This window comes from Propithecus coquereli, unplaced genomic scaffold, assembly GCF_000956105.1.
Source record: "Propithecus coquereli isolate 6110/MARCELLA unplaced genomic scaffold, Pcoq_1.0 Scaffold98, whole genome shotgun sequence".
Lineage (NCBI taxonomy): Eukaryota > Metazoa > Chordata > Mammalia > Primates > Indriidae > Propithecus > Propithecus coquereli.
The window spans coordinates 6,346,924-6,361,281 of record NW_012156173.1 but is presented as its reverse complement, the minus strand read 5'-3'; the positions used below and the strand labels follow the sequence as shown (position 1 = coordinate 6,361,281).

The 14,358-nt window shown below is 41.1% G+C and overlaps 1 protein-coding gene across 1 annotated transcript in view; it reads left to right on the top strand.

The window, feature by feature from the left end:
* MAP3K5 (mitogen-activated protein kinase kinase kinase 5) overlaps positions 1-14,358 on the top strand; it is a 223,398-nt gene that overhangs the window by 160,699 nt on the left and 48,341 nt on the right. The window contains exon 15 of the mRNA XM_012665176.1: positions 6,163-6,296. Coding sequence (XP_012520630.1) covers positions 6,163-6,296 — 134 coding nt within the window. The remainder of the gene's footprint in view (positions 1-6,162; positions 6,297-14,358) is intronic.

Genomic DNA, 14,358 nt, shown 5'->3' with positions numbered 1-14,358 from the left:
TTTTCATACTTTAGATTCCTGAGGGAAACTATAGGTTGAGCAGCCTCATCAAGGTTTCTATGTTCTTCACTATGCTATATAAATATACCAATTGTAAAAATGCTTTTTTACAACCAAAAATAAACCAATAATGACTTTTTAAGTGTTTTGCTTTGGCATCTGGTTTAAAAAAAAATTCTCATCACATCTTCTATAACCTGATTAAGTAGTTACGTGAATAATTACTGAGCATCTACTATAAGCCAGGCATTGCTAGGAGTAGGGGTAGAGTAATTCAGGAGGAAGTTCCAGTTCTTGAAGAGCTCAGTGTCTAGACAGGGATGCAGACACATGGGCAGGGCAGGCAGGGTGATGAACGTGTAAAGGTGAGCAGAGCCCTTGGAAGCACATCAGACCAGAGGCTCGCTCTGTTTTTTGAGGGCCAGGCAGACAGTTCAGGAAGCTTCCTGTGCTTGCTTTTGAAGCTTGACGCAGAATCACCTAAGTAGAAAAAGCAGTGTGTGTTCCCCACAAAAGTCTGGGGAACCTCACCGTGAGTTCCCCAGAAGGAGATGATTAATGAGAGAGCAGGTTGGATACAGAGGCAGTGATAAGATCCTGAAGGGCATTGTCTTAGCCCATTCAGGCTGCTCTAACAAAATACCTTAGACTGGGTCATTTATAAATGAAAGAAATGCGTGGCTCACAGTTCTGGAGGCTAAGAAGTCCAAGATCAAGGGGCCAGCAGATTCAGTGTCTGGTGAGGGCCCATTCCTCTAGATGGCGCCTTCTATGGGTGCTCACAGAGCAGAAGGGGTGACCAGGCTCCCTTGGGCCTCTTTTATAAGGGCACTAATCCCATTAAGTCCGTGTGACCTAATCACCTCCCAAAGGCCCCACCTCTTGATACTATTGCATTGGGGATTAGGTTCCAACATACGGTTTTTGGGGGAGGAGGAACACAGACACTCAGACCATAGCAGGCGTTTGTGCTGTACTGAGGAGTTTGGATTTTATCCTGAAAGCCATGAGCAGCCAACATAACAGAGGCAGTGGCACTGACGTGGAAAGCTCACTTGGAACTTTGGACTTTGGAAAGTTCACTGCCAACTTAATGGAGAGTAAATTGGGGAATGGGGTGACAAGGGAGGCCAGTTAAGACTTTTGAATTAGTACAGAAGAAAAGCATGATCTGAGGCAATGGCAGTGAGGATAAAGAGGGAAAATGAATTTGTGAGATTATAAAAGAAAAACCTGACAGCATTTGCCAATCAATTTGATATAGGAAGTAAGGGAAAGTAAAAAATGGATTCTAAGAGGGCAGTGGCTACCACATGTCTGCTTGAAAAACTGCGTGGTTGTTCAGTGGCTATTGACAACATGCTGGTGGAATATCTTTGTAACACGGGTGTTTGGAAGCAGAACTTATATTCACCTTATAAGCTCTTGTGCTATAATGGGGTTTCCCTACAGCATTGGTAGTGGAAAGGACACAAAATCTGAAATCTTATGAGCTGGTTTTAAACCACAATTCTGACATATTTTCACTGGAAAAAAAAATTTCTGATCATTTGTAAGTTGGAGGTAATCAGAGACCTTCCCTACTATGACACAGGCTTATTATATGACAGTAAAGTGAAGTAGATTATTGAAAATTGGGATTTTTTTTCTTTTAAATAATAAAGCATTAGAATAATGTAAGGCAGTGGTGGTAGTAGGTTCAGTGTAGAAGTTTCTATTCCTTTGACAGGGCACACTGGCAAAGTTGGGCTTCAGCGTGATGGTCCCTGCTGGTAGAATTCAGCGTGCATGGCACGGCACTCCAGAAGTCTGGACCATTGTTGGACTGTGCTTCCTGCCTCTTGGCAGGAGCCCAGTTTTATCTCTGAGTCATAGCAAATTGCTGCATGATCCCTGCTGCCTGTTCCTTCACAGTGAACACCTACTTGGTCATTTGCTCTGGGCTAGGACAGTGTTCAGCCTTATGTTGGGAAGTCAGAATAGGGGTATTCTCTAACGTACCACTGGGTCCCCAGCAATGGACACCCACTTGTTGCCACCAGGGAAGCAGACACCTTCCTTCCAGAGTTTGGCCTCTGTCCTGACTCAGAGAGGACTCCATGACAGGGAGGGCAGTGCTCAGCCCAGACCTGGCTTCGTATTGGGTGTAGTTCCCCCGACGAGGTACCGCCTGACTGCCTTCTGTGAGGGCTTGGAAACCAATAACTAGGAGCTGGTAAGGACATGTCCCACACCACCCCCATCCAATCAAGTCTGGCATGTGTACCCCGGAGGGTTTGCAGAGTGATCTGACGAGCTGGCTTTATAGGTAATGTGTCCTTTTTGTAACTGCTTCCTTTTATGATTCCTTCCTTCTCTTTGCCTTTTCATATTTGTAGTTTCCCTATATCATACCTGAGTGTGAATTTGTTTTTATTTTTTATTTTTTTACTTTCTTATGAATTTGTTTTTATTTTTCCTATTTAGGGCTCAATTTCTGGAAGTTATATTTGATCCTTTCTCAAATCTGTCTGGTCTTTTTAATTAAAAAATTTTTTGAATTTAATTTTATTTTTCGAGACAGAATCTTGCTCTGTCACCCAGGCTAGAATGCAGTGGTATCATCATAGCTCACTGCAACCTCAGACTCCTGGGCTCAAGGGATCCTCTTGCCTCAGCCTCCTGAGTAGCTGGGACTACAGGTGTGCACCACCATACCCAGCTGATTTTTTTATTTTTGGTAAAAATGGGGTGTCTTGCTATGTTGTCCAGGCTGGTCCCAAACTCAGCCTCAGGCAATCCTTTTACCTTGGTCTTCCAAAGCACTGAGATTACAGGTGTGAGCCACTGTGTCTGGCCTATATTTTTTACTTTTTAATTTAATTTTTCTTTTTAGAGACAGGGTCTCACTCTGTTGCCTAGGCTGGAGTACAGTGGCACAGTCATAGTTCACTGTAACCTTCAACTCCTGGGTCCAAGTGATCCTCCCACCTCAGCTTCCTGAATGGTTGGGACTACAGACGTGTGCCACCACAGCGGCTAATTTTTAAAATTTTTTGTGTAGAAACAGGGTCTCGCTACATTGCCCAGGCTGGTCTGAAACTTCTGGCCTCAAGCAATCCTCCTGCCTTGGCCTCCCATGGTGCTGGGATGACAGGTGTGAACCACCGTGCCTGGCCTGGTCTTTTGTAGAATATCTTATTCTTTTCTCATTTTAAAAATGTTATTTTTTATCTATGTTAAATGTACATATTTTACAGTTTCTGTTTTATTTTATGAAGTTTTGAGAATTGATGTTTGTTATATCTTTCACTGATGTTGAATTGTTTCCTTATATATTTTAAATTTTTTAGATTGTGAGCTCAATTTCAGTGGTACTTGTCAGTGAGAATCCTGCATAGCCAGTATTAAGGAGGTCTCCCTTTAAAATGTTTTTGCTTTGTTTCTGCCAGGCGCTCCAGGGATGTCCCAGGCTCAAGAGCAGTTATGAGTATTATAACAAGTGTAAATTTGAACTCCAAACAACATGAGAATCAGCTGTGGTTAAAAGTTTTCAGAGAATACTTGTTTTCGCACATCCAGAGCACAGTCCACAACAGACCAGCTTTCTTTTTGTTTCCTAGTGTAGTGGGCTGACTTTTCTAATCTATCATTTCACCAAGTTGTAGTCCTTCGAGGGCCTGGTTTTGTGCGTTCCAGCTCTTCCTCTAGTATAGGCACCAGGTCACATTTCCTATCCCCTTATGGTCATTAAAACCCAAGCCCCAGATGAGAGGTTGGCAAACTATGGCCCAAGGGCCAAAACCAGCTCACCATTTATTGTGGTAAATAAAGTTTTATTGGAACACAGCCACGTCCTTTTGTTTCTGTTTCTACTGGGCTATTTTCACATCACGGTGGCAAAATTGAGTACTTGCTACAAAGACCATGTGGCCTGAAACGGTGAAAATATTCACTTTCTGGCCCTTTACAGAGAACATGCGCAAACTCCTGCCCTAGATTCATGGAATTGAAAACCCCGCCTTCATCCCCCTCTGGGCTACGGGAGCCTCCGTTCTTGTGATTACCGCCTGGTGTTCCTTTCCTTTTCATTTCTAGCTCCTGGCGGTCCTCTTTACTCTTTTGTAAGCTCAGCTAGATATTTAAAAATATGTCTATTTTATTTTATCTAGGTGTTTTTAGCAGGAAGGTTTTTGGGTACCTAGTCCACCATGTTGCCCAAACCAGAGCCTGCATTCTGCCATCTTCAGAGAGTTATATTCTGCCTTTTATGTTCCCTGATTTGAACATTTAACTTATTGATTTTAAATTTTTCTTTATTTTCTAATGGAATTTTTTTTTTTTTGAGACAGAGTCTCACTCTGTTGCCCTGGCTAGAGTGAGTGCCGTGGCGTCAGCCTAGCTCACAGCAACCTCAAACTCCTGGGCTCAAGCGATCCTCCTGCCTCAGCCTCCCGAGTAGCTGGGACTACAGGCATGCGCCACCATGCCCGGCTAATTTTTTCTATATATTTTTAGTTGTCCAGCAAATTTCTTTCTATTTTTAGTAGAGACGGGGTCTCGCTCTTGCTCAGGCTGGTTTCGAACTCCTGAGCTCAAACAATCCGCCCGCCTCGGCCTCCCAGAGTGCTAGGATTACAGGCGTGAGCCACCGTGCCCGGCCTCTAATGGAATTTTTTAAGACCATGAAATTTTTCATCTATGTAACTATGTCTGCAGTGTTTGATATATATATATAATGCTTTTCATTCTTTTAAACTATTTTATAATTCCCCTGGTCATTTCTATTGTAACCTATTGATTATTTTAAAGTAAAGTAAAATATACTTTTTCGCTATCTTATTTTTAATATCCTGTGTTCAAAGATCATGGTCTTTATGATATCAGTTCTTTGGAATTTATTGAAATTTTCTTTGTGGACTAATATGCAATCAATTGTACTTTTTATATATGCACGAAAGAAATTTTTATCTGGGTACAGGGCTTTCTTATATGTTGTGTCAAGCTTGTTCATTGTCCCAGTAGGGTCTCTATTTTGAGTTTATCTGCTAGATATATCCATTTCTAAAAGATTTCTGTTAAAACCTACTGTGGTTTATATCTGTCTATTTTTCTTTATAATTTTATCAGCTCTGCTTTATATATTTCAAGGCTACGCTGTTAATGAGCATTAAAATCCATGATCATTGTCCTCTTTGTGGATACTCATCAGTATTACTGTTAAATTTACTGGCTTATAAATGTTAGAAATCAGTTTTTTTAATGGCCAACTCAAACACTTCTGTGAGTTGAATCTAATATGAGCTGCCAGTTTTACACTCTAGCACAATATAGAACATAGGAAGAGCTTGTTCTTATCTTCTCTCCTGCTGGTCTATTGTTTCATCACACTGGGTTTCTATAGGGACACAGCTTGATCATTTGATGGCCCTAAATCCTGTAATTCCAGTCCAAGACAAAGGATGAGCCTTTCTTGATGGTGGCACCAGATCTGAGGAGGTCTCTGCCAAATTCTTCTGTAGATCCAGTTTTTCCCATTTGGCTGACACGCCTGACAGTTGGAGTTTAGGGCTGTAAATATTTCCATTTTACATCAAAGATTAAGTTTTTCCTCTGTTTTTTATTTCTTAGATATGACTGGGTCTTGGGGAACTGGGGGTGAAATAAAAATAATCCTTTCTTAATCATTGTCAACTAATAAGGCCTCCAAATTTCCTTCTTACCCAAAACCTTTCAGTGGTTTGATTTTCCTGGCAGTGGGAAATGCTTTACCAGTATCAAAAGCTGAATAACAAATGGAAGATTAATTGTATGTTACAAACACTGATATATGTTGCTGCCGATTGTACATTGTTTCATTGCTCTGCAGAATCAACGAAAAACAGGACTGAGTAGGTGAAAGGATACGAGTGGGCTTTTGGAAAAGCATTTTTGGGGATTTAGCTATGTAGTGCTCACTGTATTTGTAACAGTTGTGAAAACATGAACACTTTATCTGCTGTATGTTGAGTGTGTATTTTTTGTTTCTTTAAGCTGCTTTTTAGAACTTTGGCTTATTATTCATATTTCACTTATTAAAGCCATTTGGTAAAATAAGGAAAAATGCTTTTGGAAAAATTTGATGTTTGAAATGTAGAATGCAATTAATGTTTCAATTTTCTCTCTCCATTTTTCCTTTCGTAGTATGACTATGAATATGATGAGAATGGTGACAGAGTCGTTTTAGGAAAAGGTACTTACGGGATAGTCTACGCAGGTCGAGACATGAGCAACCAAGTCAGAATTGCTATCAAGGAAATCCCAGAGAGAGACAGCAGGTACAGTAATTGTGGTTAATGAAAGCTGTTTTCTAAAGTGCTTTGGGTTGTTAATAGCATTATAGAAAATACTTGGTGATATTGTCAATGAAACTGAAAACTCCACTGTGTTAATTTGCTCCCTCTGAGGCTTAGCTGCTGCGTCATTCATTGATTCAAGTACAAGAGTCTGGTAGGGAAGGACAGGACTTTAAAAAACTAAAGAAGAGAATGGCCCTGCGTATCGGGCTCAGGTTGTGTTGGATAAAGGTGAGTGTATTATTTGGCTGGCTGGGGAATAAGCACTATCAGAAATGGTTTGAACCAGAAGTTCTAGTTTCATCTGGCATGTGAGGAGCTTGAAGATTGTCATGCCATCTTAACAAGCAAGAAGCTTGTTAACAAACTGAGAAATCAACAGCTCTTTTTGGATCCATCCATGGAGTGAGGTTGCAAGGGAGGCAGCTGCCCCCAAATTGGAGAGACAGGAGCATACAGAGAGTCGTAACTTGCCGAAGCTGAAATCCAGGAGCAGAAACCTCCAGGAACCAGTGCTGGGGCAGGAGAACCTGAACTGTAGCTGACACAGTGCTGGAGGCTCAGTGCAGACAAATCTGAGCAGTAAAAAATCCAGGGGGCCCCAGTCATTGGGGGACCTCGACACTGTTGAGAGTTTTACCTTCTGAGGCTCTACCAGATCCTGAATATCAGAGAAAAATCCCCTTATGCTTCTTGAAGGGAGGGGAGGAAAAATAACCCTTTTGAAATACACCAGAGCGTTCTGTTCTTAACAAGGTGGGCCCTCAGGCAAATCTGTTCTACCAGAGCCTAAGCAGACTGGGGGAAGGGAAATACCACATTCCAGCCACTGGAGCCATCCTGTCCCACCTATGGGGGCAAAACTAAGGACTTAGGAAGTTTACAGCCTAAGAGCATAGGCTCAGTAAAAGACTGAGAACCACACGCAGGACTGTAAAACTTTTCTCCTCTTCACCCCCACCACCTTCACTAAAGGCCTATTTCCTGCAGTTCCTTTTACCCAGTACATCATGTCCACCTTTCAACAAAATATTATTAATATAAGGCATACTAAGAGGCAAAAAACACAGTTTGAAGAAACTTAGCAAGTACCAGAACCTGAGTCATATGACAGGGATGTTGGAGTTACCAGACCAGGAATTTAAAACACCTATAATTAGTATGCTAAAGGCTCTCATGGAAAAAGTAGACGTCATGCAAGAACAGATAGTAATGTAAGCCCAGACATGGATATTCTAAGAATGAATCAAAAAGAAATGCAGGGGATCAAAAACACTAATAGAAATGAAGAATGCCTTTGATAGCTTCATTAGTAGGCTGGACACAGTTGAAGAAAGAATCTCCAAATTTGGGAATAGGTCAATAGAAACTTCCAAAACTGAAAAAGCGAAGAGAAAAAAGACTGAAAAAAAAAATGGAGCAGAATATCCAAGAACTATGGCGCAACTACAATAGGTATAGCATATGCTTTATGGGAATACCAGAAGTAAGGAACAGAAGAAATATTTGAAGAAGTAGTTTGAACCACAAATAGTGGGAGCCTTGTGGAAAACAGAATTGTTTTTCAGAACAAAAAAGTTGTTCAGGGAACAGAACAGCTCTGGGGACAGGATTATCTGTTGTTCCCTGCCCTGGTGCTCTACCTTATGGTCTGTTTCTCCAACTAATAATTCTTTCTTCTCTCCACCTCATGGTTTCTGCTGCATCATGGCTTTCCTTGCATCTTCCCTCTGTAAGATGGTGCTTAGTTGTTTTAAATCAATGATGTACATTTTCTATGTGTCCGGTATTCAAAGTCTAATAAAAATAGAGGATTGGATTACTTAATTTATTATTATCCTTATTTGGTCAGACTGTAATGCCAGGCTACATCATGGGCTTGTGTGGCTGCCCTGGAGTCCCTTCCTGTGACCGTGGTGGTAGGGTCACACAATCAGGCCCCCCAGCAAGGACACTCCCCTGAGTGCTCTGGGTCGTCTGTCTAGCAAACATCTCCACTTGTAAGTCTAAAAGGCATCTCAGGGTTAACATAGCCAAACTAAAACTAGAGTTTTACCCCCAAATGTACTCTCCGTGGAGTATTCCCTGTGTCGGTTACTGTTGCCCCGTCCATCCAGCTGTTCACGCTGACCCCCAGGACTCACTTGGATTCCTGTCTTTCTCTCGCACCCATTGGTAAGTCGTGCCGACGGTTGTCTTGACCTCTGTGTTCTGAATCTTTCTGCTCTTGCCCATCGCTGTGGCTCCAACTCTAGTCTAAGTGTTCAGGCCTCTCGCCCAGCTCCTTACTGCTCTCTGCTTTTACTCTTCCCTCCGCTCCTAGTCCATTTTTCCTCAGAGAAGCCATAGAGATCTTTCCGAAGTTAAAATCACATCATGTGGTGATAGTGATGTGTCAAGGCGGGTTCATCAGTTGGAAGTAGTGGACCGCTCTGGTGGGAGGTGTTGTTAATGGAGGAATTTGTGCGTGCGCGGTGGCGGGGGGATATGGGAAATCTCTGTAGCTTCTGTTCAGTTTTGCCGTGAACCTAAAACTGCTCTAAAAAATAAAATCTATTTTTAAAAATCACATCATGTTACTACTGCCTAAAACCCTTCAATGGCTTCTTACTGCAACCAGCATGAAACCCAGAACCCTTACCTCGGACCACAGACCACAGGTGATCCACCTCCGCTGTGGCCTCGCCTCCGCTGCAGCCATGCTGGTGTCCCTCTGTCCATCAGGCACACCAAGACCAACCCGGATCTTGGCAGGATTGCCTCATTGTCGTCATTTAAGCCTCAGTTCAAATGTCAAGCCCTCAGAGAGGTCTTCTCTAACTGCTCCAAGCTGAAAAAGACATCCCTGCCCATGCAACCACTGTCTAAGGTCCCCGGTCTCCATCCTTAGTGCAGGACTTTCATTCTGCTTCCAGCCTCCATATCTACATTCCAGAAGAAAAAGAAGAACAAAGCTTCCCAGAAATGTCCAGCATTCTTTCACCTCTGTTTATTGGCCAGAAGTACCCGCTCCTACCTACAAGGGAGGCTAGGAACGCTGTGGCTTTTAGTTGGCCATTTGTTTCTCCAAAAAAAGTCATAGAAAGAAGAACAGATGTTAGACAGGCAAATCGCTGTTGTTGGCTGCCACATGCATGGTTTCAATTTTACATTTTTGGTGGTATTGTTTCAGAGTTTCCTCCTGGTTAGATCATGAGACATGCTTACGAATTCTTATGAAACAGCGATAGAAATTATTTATTAAATACCTAGAGTGATGTATATAAAGTTGTCCTATTAAAAATTTTGTTAAATATTCTTACAGGTTCTTAAGTAGCATGTATGTAGAGTAGACTCTTTATTTTCGATTTTTTTTTTTTTTTTTGAGACAGGGAGGTCTTGCTGTGTCACAGAGACTGGTCTCAAATTCCTGGGCTCAAGCAATCTTCCCACCTCAGCCTCCCGAGTAGCTGGATTACTGGTACACACCACCACACCCAGCTATAGAGTAGACTTTGAAACAATACAAAATTTTAAAGAGGTCAATGCTATCAAATTTCTGTAGCCAAATTCACTAACCTTCAGCCCCACCCCTTCCCTTTTCCCCTTCCAATGGATTTAAGTGGACACTTGGAAGAAAATCACAGGGAGCATTATAGAGGGGAACGGCATGCCTCTAACCCTCACTTGGGTGAGGCAAAGACATAAAATGTAACCATAATGTTTGTACCCTCATAATACCCTGAAATAAAAAAATAAAAGAAAAAAAAAGAAAATCACTTTTAAAATCACCTTGTAGGGCTGATCACAGTGGCTCATGTCTGTAATCCTAGCACTTTGGGAGGCTGAGGCAGGAGGATTGCTAGAGCCCAGGAGTTCAAGACCAGCCTGAGCAAGAACGAGACCCCATCTCAACAAAAAATTAAAAAATTAACGAGGCATGATGGCACACGCCTGTAGTCCCAGATACTTGGGAGACTAAGGTAGGAGGATCACTTGAGCCCAGGAGTTTGAGGTTGCAGTGAGCTATGATGACACCACTGCACTCTAGCTGGGCTGACAGAGCGAGACCCTGTCTCAAAAAAAAGAAAAAAATCACCTCATAGCTTAAGTTTATTCAAATGCCACTATACAACACACAAAGCACACCAGCACCAACAAAATGTTTTCAGCTCCTGTTCTGTAACAATGCAGTTGGTATTTGTGGATTGTGCGTGACAAGCCCTTACCTTGAACAGCTGGTGCAGGGCATCTTGTTAACTATTTAAAGAGATTACAGAGAAGTCTGTCATTGTTATTGTGAAGATACGGCAAACAAGGGTGTTTCTATCTATGTGCCCTGGAGAGATGTGGATGTTCCATTAAAAAACATAGCAGTTACAAAGGATAATCGCTAAAGTAGTATGAGTGATGTGAATAATGCACTATCCAGGGTACACTAAACTACTGTCTATAAAGAGGGATCATAGCAACAAAAACAGTTTCTCCTATGTTTCCTTCATGTTATAAAACCACTTTGTTAGAGAATCAGGGTGGTCGTATAAGAGGGATGGTGGATTTTGATTTTATAATCTATCCCCAGCTAGTTGTTAATCTCAGGTTGGCTTTCTTTTCTGTTAAGTCTACACACTCCTGAACTGTTTATTTCTATCAGTTATTCTCCACCCAACTGCATATTAGAGTCAACAGGGGAGCTTTTAAAAATACTGCTGCTCAAGTTTCACCCCCAAAGATTCTGGGGTGGTCCTGGACATTGATATCATGTAAGAAGCCCTCCGGGAGATGTAAATGTCCAGTCAAGGTTGGGAACCACTGTTCTGGATGGTTATCAGCGGGGATTTGACTCAGAGGGGGTGTTCTGGAGATACCTATGGATTAATAATTTTTTCAGAGTTAAATATATATAAGAATTTTTGGTTATTGATATCATTTCTTCTTTCCATTGTTAAAGCTAATTGAGAAAGATATGTTCTTGTAATTCCCATAAACAAACATAATTTATTGATGTGAACAAATTATAATTCCATCCTTATTGAGTGCTTGGCGCTTAGTGAGAGTTGCTGGGGGTTCGTAATATTTTCCATATTGAAGAAGAGTACTTATCCTTAGCTAGGTTGGATTCTGACAAGTATTGCAAATGTTGAGCTATCTTTGGTTTAGATAATGAAGTGGGAGTATTGGCTCCTCTGGAATCTAAGTGTTCATGGTTTGATTTTCAATAGAGGATCAGGAGGTGGGAGCCCTTTAATTCATAATAAACTGAGTTAGTTGCTTGTTTCAGGTTATTTAATTATCTTGATCTCCTAAATCTGTAGAATAGGCACAGGATTTGCCACTAATGCCTGTCAAGAGCAATCATGAACTAATGTCAAAGTGTTTTAACCCCCATGGAAGAAATAACTAGCAAATGTATTCACAGCCAAGAGTCATTACCTAAGCACCTTATTGGTAACACTATGTATTAGTATTCTGGTGTTATAAGCAATTAGCAAAATGTTGTTGCTGTCTCTAACTCATGTACTTTTAAAGGGTTCATTTTAATACCTGCCCTTCATAGTTCCTAAAGCAATTCTAAAGAAAAAGAGAACAACAGTAGATCTAAAATACAAGTCTTTTTTGTTGCTGTTATTGTTGGCTGCTTCCTGAGTAATATATACAGATTATAAAAACTTATTTAAATTAAATCAATTTAGATTTTTGTAAACTGCTAATTGCTTTAGCTTGAGTTCTAACCTTAAAAGCTTATTGAAAATGATATTATTCAATTCTAATCAATTCTAATATTTGTTATTGGCATTCAAAAAAAATCCATTCTGCTTATATGGATTTGCCATTGTAAGATTTGTGCATTTTCTGCATGTGGAACTCAAGCAAGTGTGAGACATCAGGTTTGCATTTCCTACATCTTAGTAGTTACTGCCTTTCACACCTGAGGCCTCCATTATGTGAGAGCAAAAAAATATATATATAATAGGGAATAGCTTTGAGTCTAATCATTGCTAACACCCTACTATACTGAGCTCGTTAAGTAAAATGTATAGTTGTTGATTTGAACTGAGCTCCTGCTCTAGGCCTCAACATACCGGCCCAAAATGGAGTCACTCATGCTAAGGTTCCACATCACCAAACCAAAACCTAAGCTGTTTACTTTTAAGATCTGATCTTCTGAGAAATCAGGAGTGAGATGATAGCTAAACTCCCAAACCCCAAAAAAAAAAAAAAAATACCCAGGAGATTCACAGCAACCAGTCAGAAGGCCCCCAGTCAGCCTAAGCTGGCGTGATAAGGAAGTCCCTTCTGCTTTAACCCATACAAGGAAAGTAACCTGAAGTAACCTGATGTTAACCAGCCACTTTTGTGCTATGCTGTTGCCTTGTTGCTTCTCAAGCTATCTTACAAAAACCAACTGTGCTGCCAAGCCCAGAGGAGCTGCTGTCTATTTTGATTGGATGCTGCCTGGCTCAAGAATCACTAAAAAAAGATAATTTAGATCTTTAAAACTCAATTTGTTGAAATTTTTTCTTTGACAAGCTATATAATAATTACATTAGGGCTACACTGAATTCAGGATTGTTAAGAGTCTATAAGCTTTACGGTACTTCCAATAATTATTAAAGTGTTCTAGAAATATAAAATAATTTTTATAATTGATATAGCAAAATACATCAAGTACATGATTTTAAATCATACTTTCAATGTGGAAGCTTGGTTAGGATTGAGTAAAAATCATGATGTAATAGAATCGGTAGACACAGTAAGGTGAGAATTTCGAGGCAAGGGGCTCAAAGAGACTTGGGATATATATCATTTTAATATATAGCTAGAGTCCAGTGGTATCATCATAGCTCACTGCAACCTCAAACTCCTGGGCTCAAGCCAGCCTCCTGCCTCAGCCTCCCGCATAGCTGGGACTACAGGCATATACCACCACACCTGGCTAATTTTTTCTATTTTTGGTAGAAATGGGGTCCTGCTCTTGTTCAGGCTGATCTCGAACTCCTGACCTCAAACAATCCTCCTGCCTTGGCCTCCCAGAGTGCTAGGATTACAGGTGTGAGCCACCTTACCCGGCCTCATTTTATGTTTTCTATTGAAGAGTTGATGGTCCTTTCAGGAAGTTGTGGAATAAACATTAAAGTTATTGACAATTTTTTGTCTACCTGGGCAAGAGTCTCCTGGATAGTAAAGTTATGGTGATGAGGCCAATGGAACAGGCAGTCATGTTAATGTAGCCAGTATACTGTGTGGATGATCCCAATAATTCTGGGTTCAGATCTTAACTCTGCCACTTACTAGTTTTTGTGATCTTGAGCAAGTTAGTCATCCTCTTGTTACGGCCTTACCAGCTTCACTGCCCACTGCTCAAGAGGAAGCCGATATCCTGATGAGACAGCAGGGGTTACAGCAGAGAAAGAGTTTAATGTCACAGCCACCATGCAAGGAGATAGGAAGTTCTCTAATCTGCCTCCCTGAGAATTTGGGAGAAAGGGTTTTTAAAGATAATTTGGCAGGTAAAGGGCTAGGCAGTTGTGTTGGCTGATTGGCTGGGTTTGGGGTAGAACCATAGGGGTACAGAAATTGTCTTCTTGTGGTTAGTCAGTTCCTGGGTAGGGGTTGCAAGACCAGTTGAGTCAGTTCCTTGGTACTGACCACTGGTCTGGGTGGGTCAGCTGATCCCCTGGAATGCAGGGCCTGGAAGATATCTCAAAAACTAACCTTAGTACATGTTCTGTTAAGGTTAGATACTAAATTAAAACTAATGGATCAACACTTATATGCACATATGGAAGTAAAACTCAAGGGAAATCAAGTAGGTGGGAGAGGAAGGAGAGGATGGGTAAATTCACACCTAACAGGTACAATGCACACTAACTGGGTGAAGGGCACACTTATAACTTTGACTCAATCTGTACAAAAGCAAATCATGTAACCAAAACTTGTGTACCCCCATAAAATTCTGGAAAAAAAATACCCACAAAAACTAACCTTAGGTTTCACAAGGGTGATGTTATTTATGGGAGTAATTAAGAAAGTTACGAATCTTTGTGACCATCAGCTATGTGAC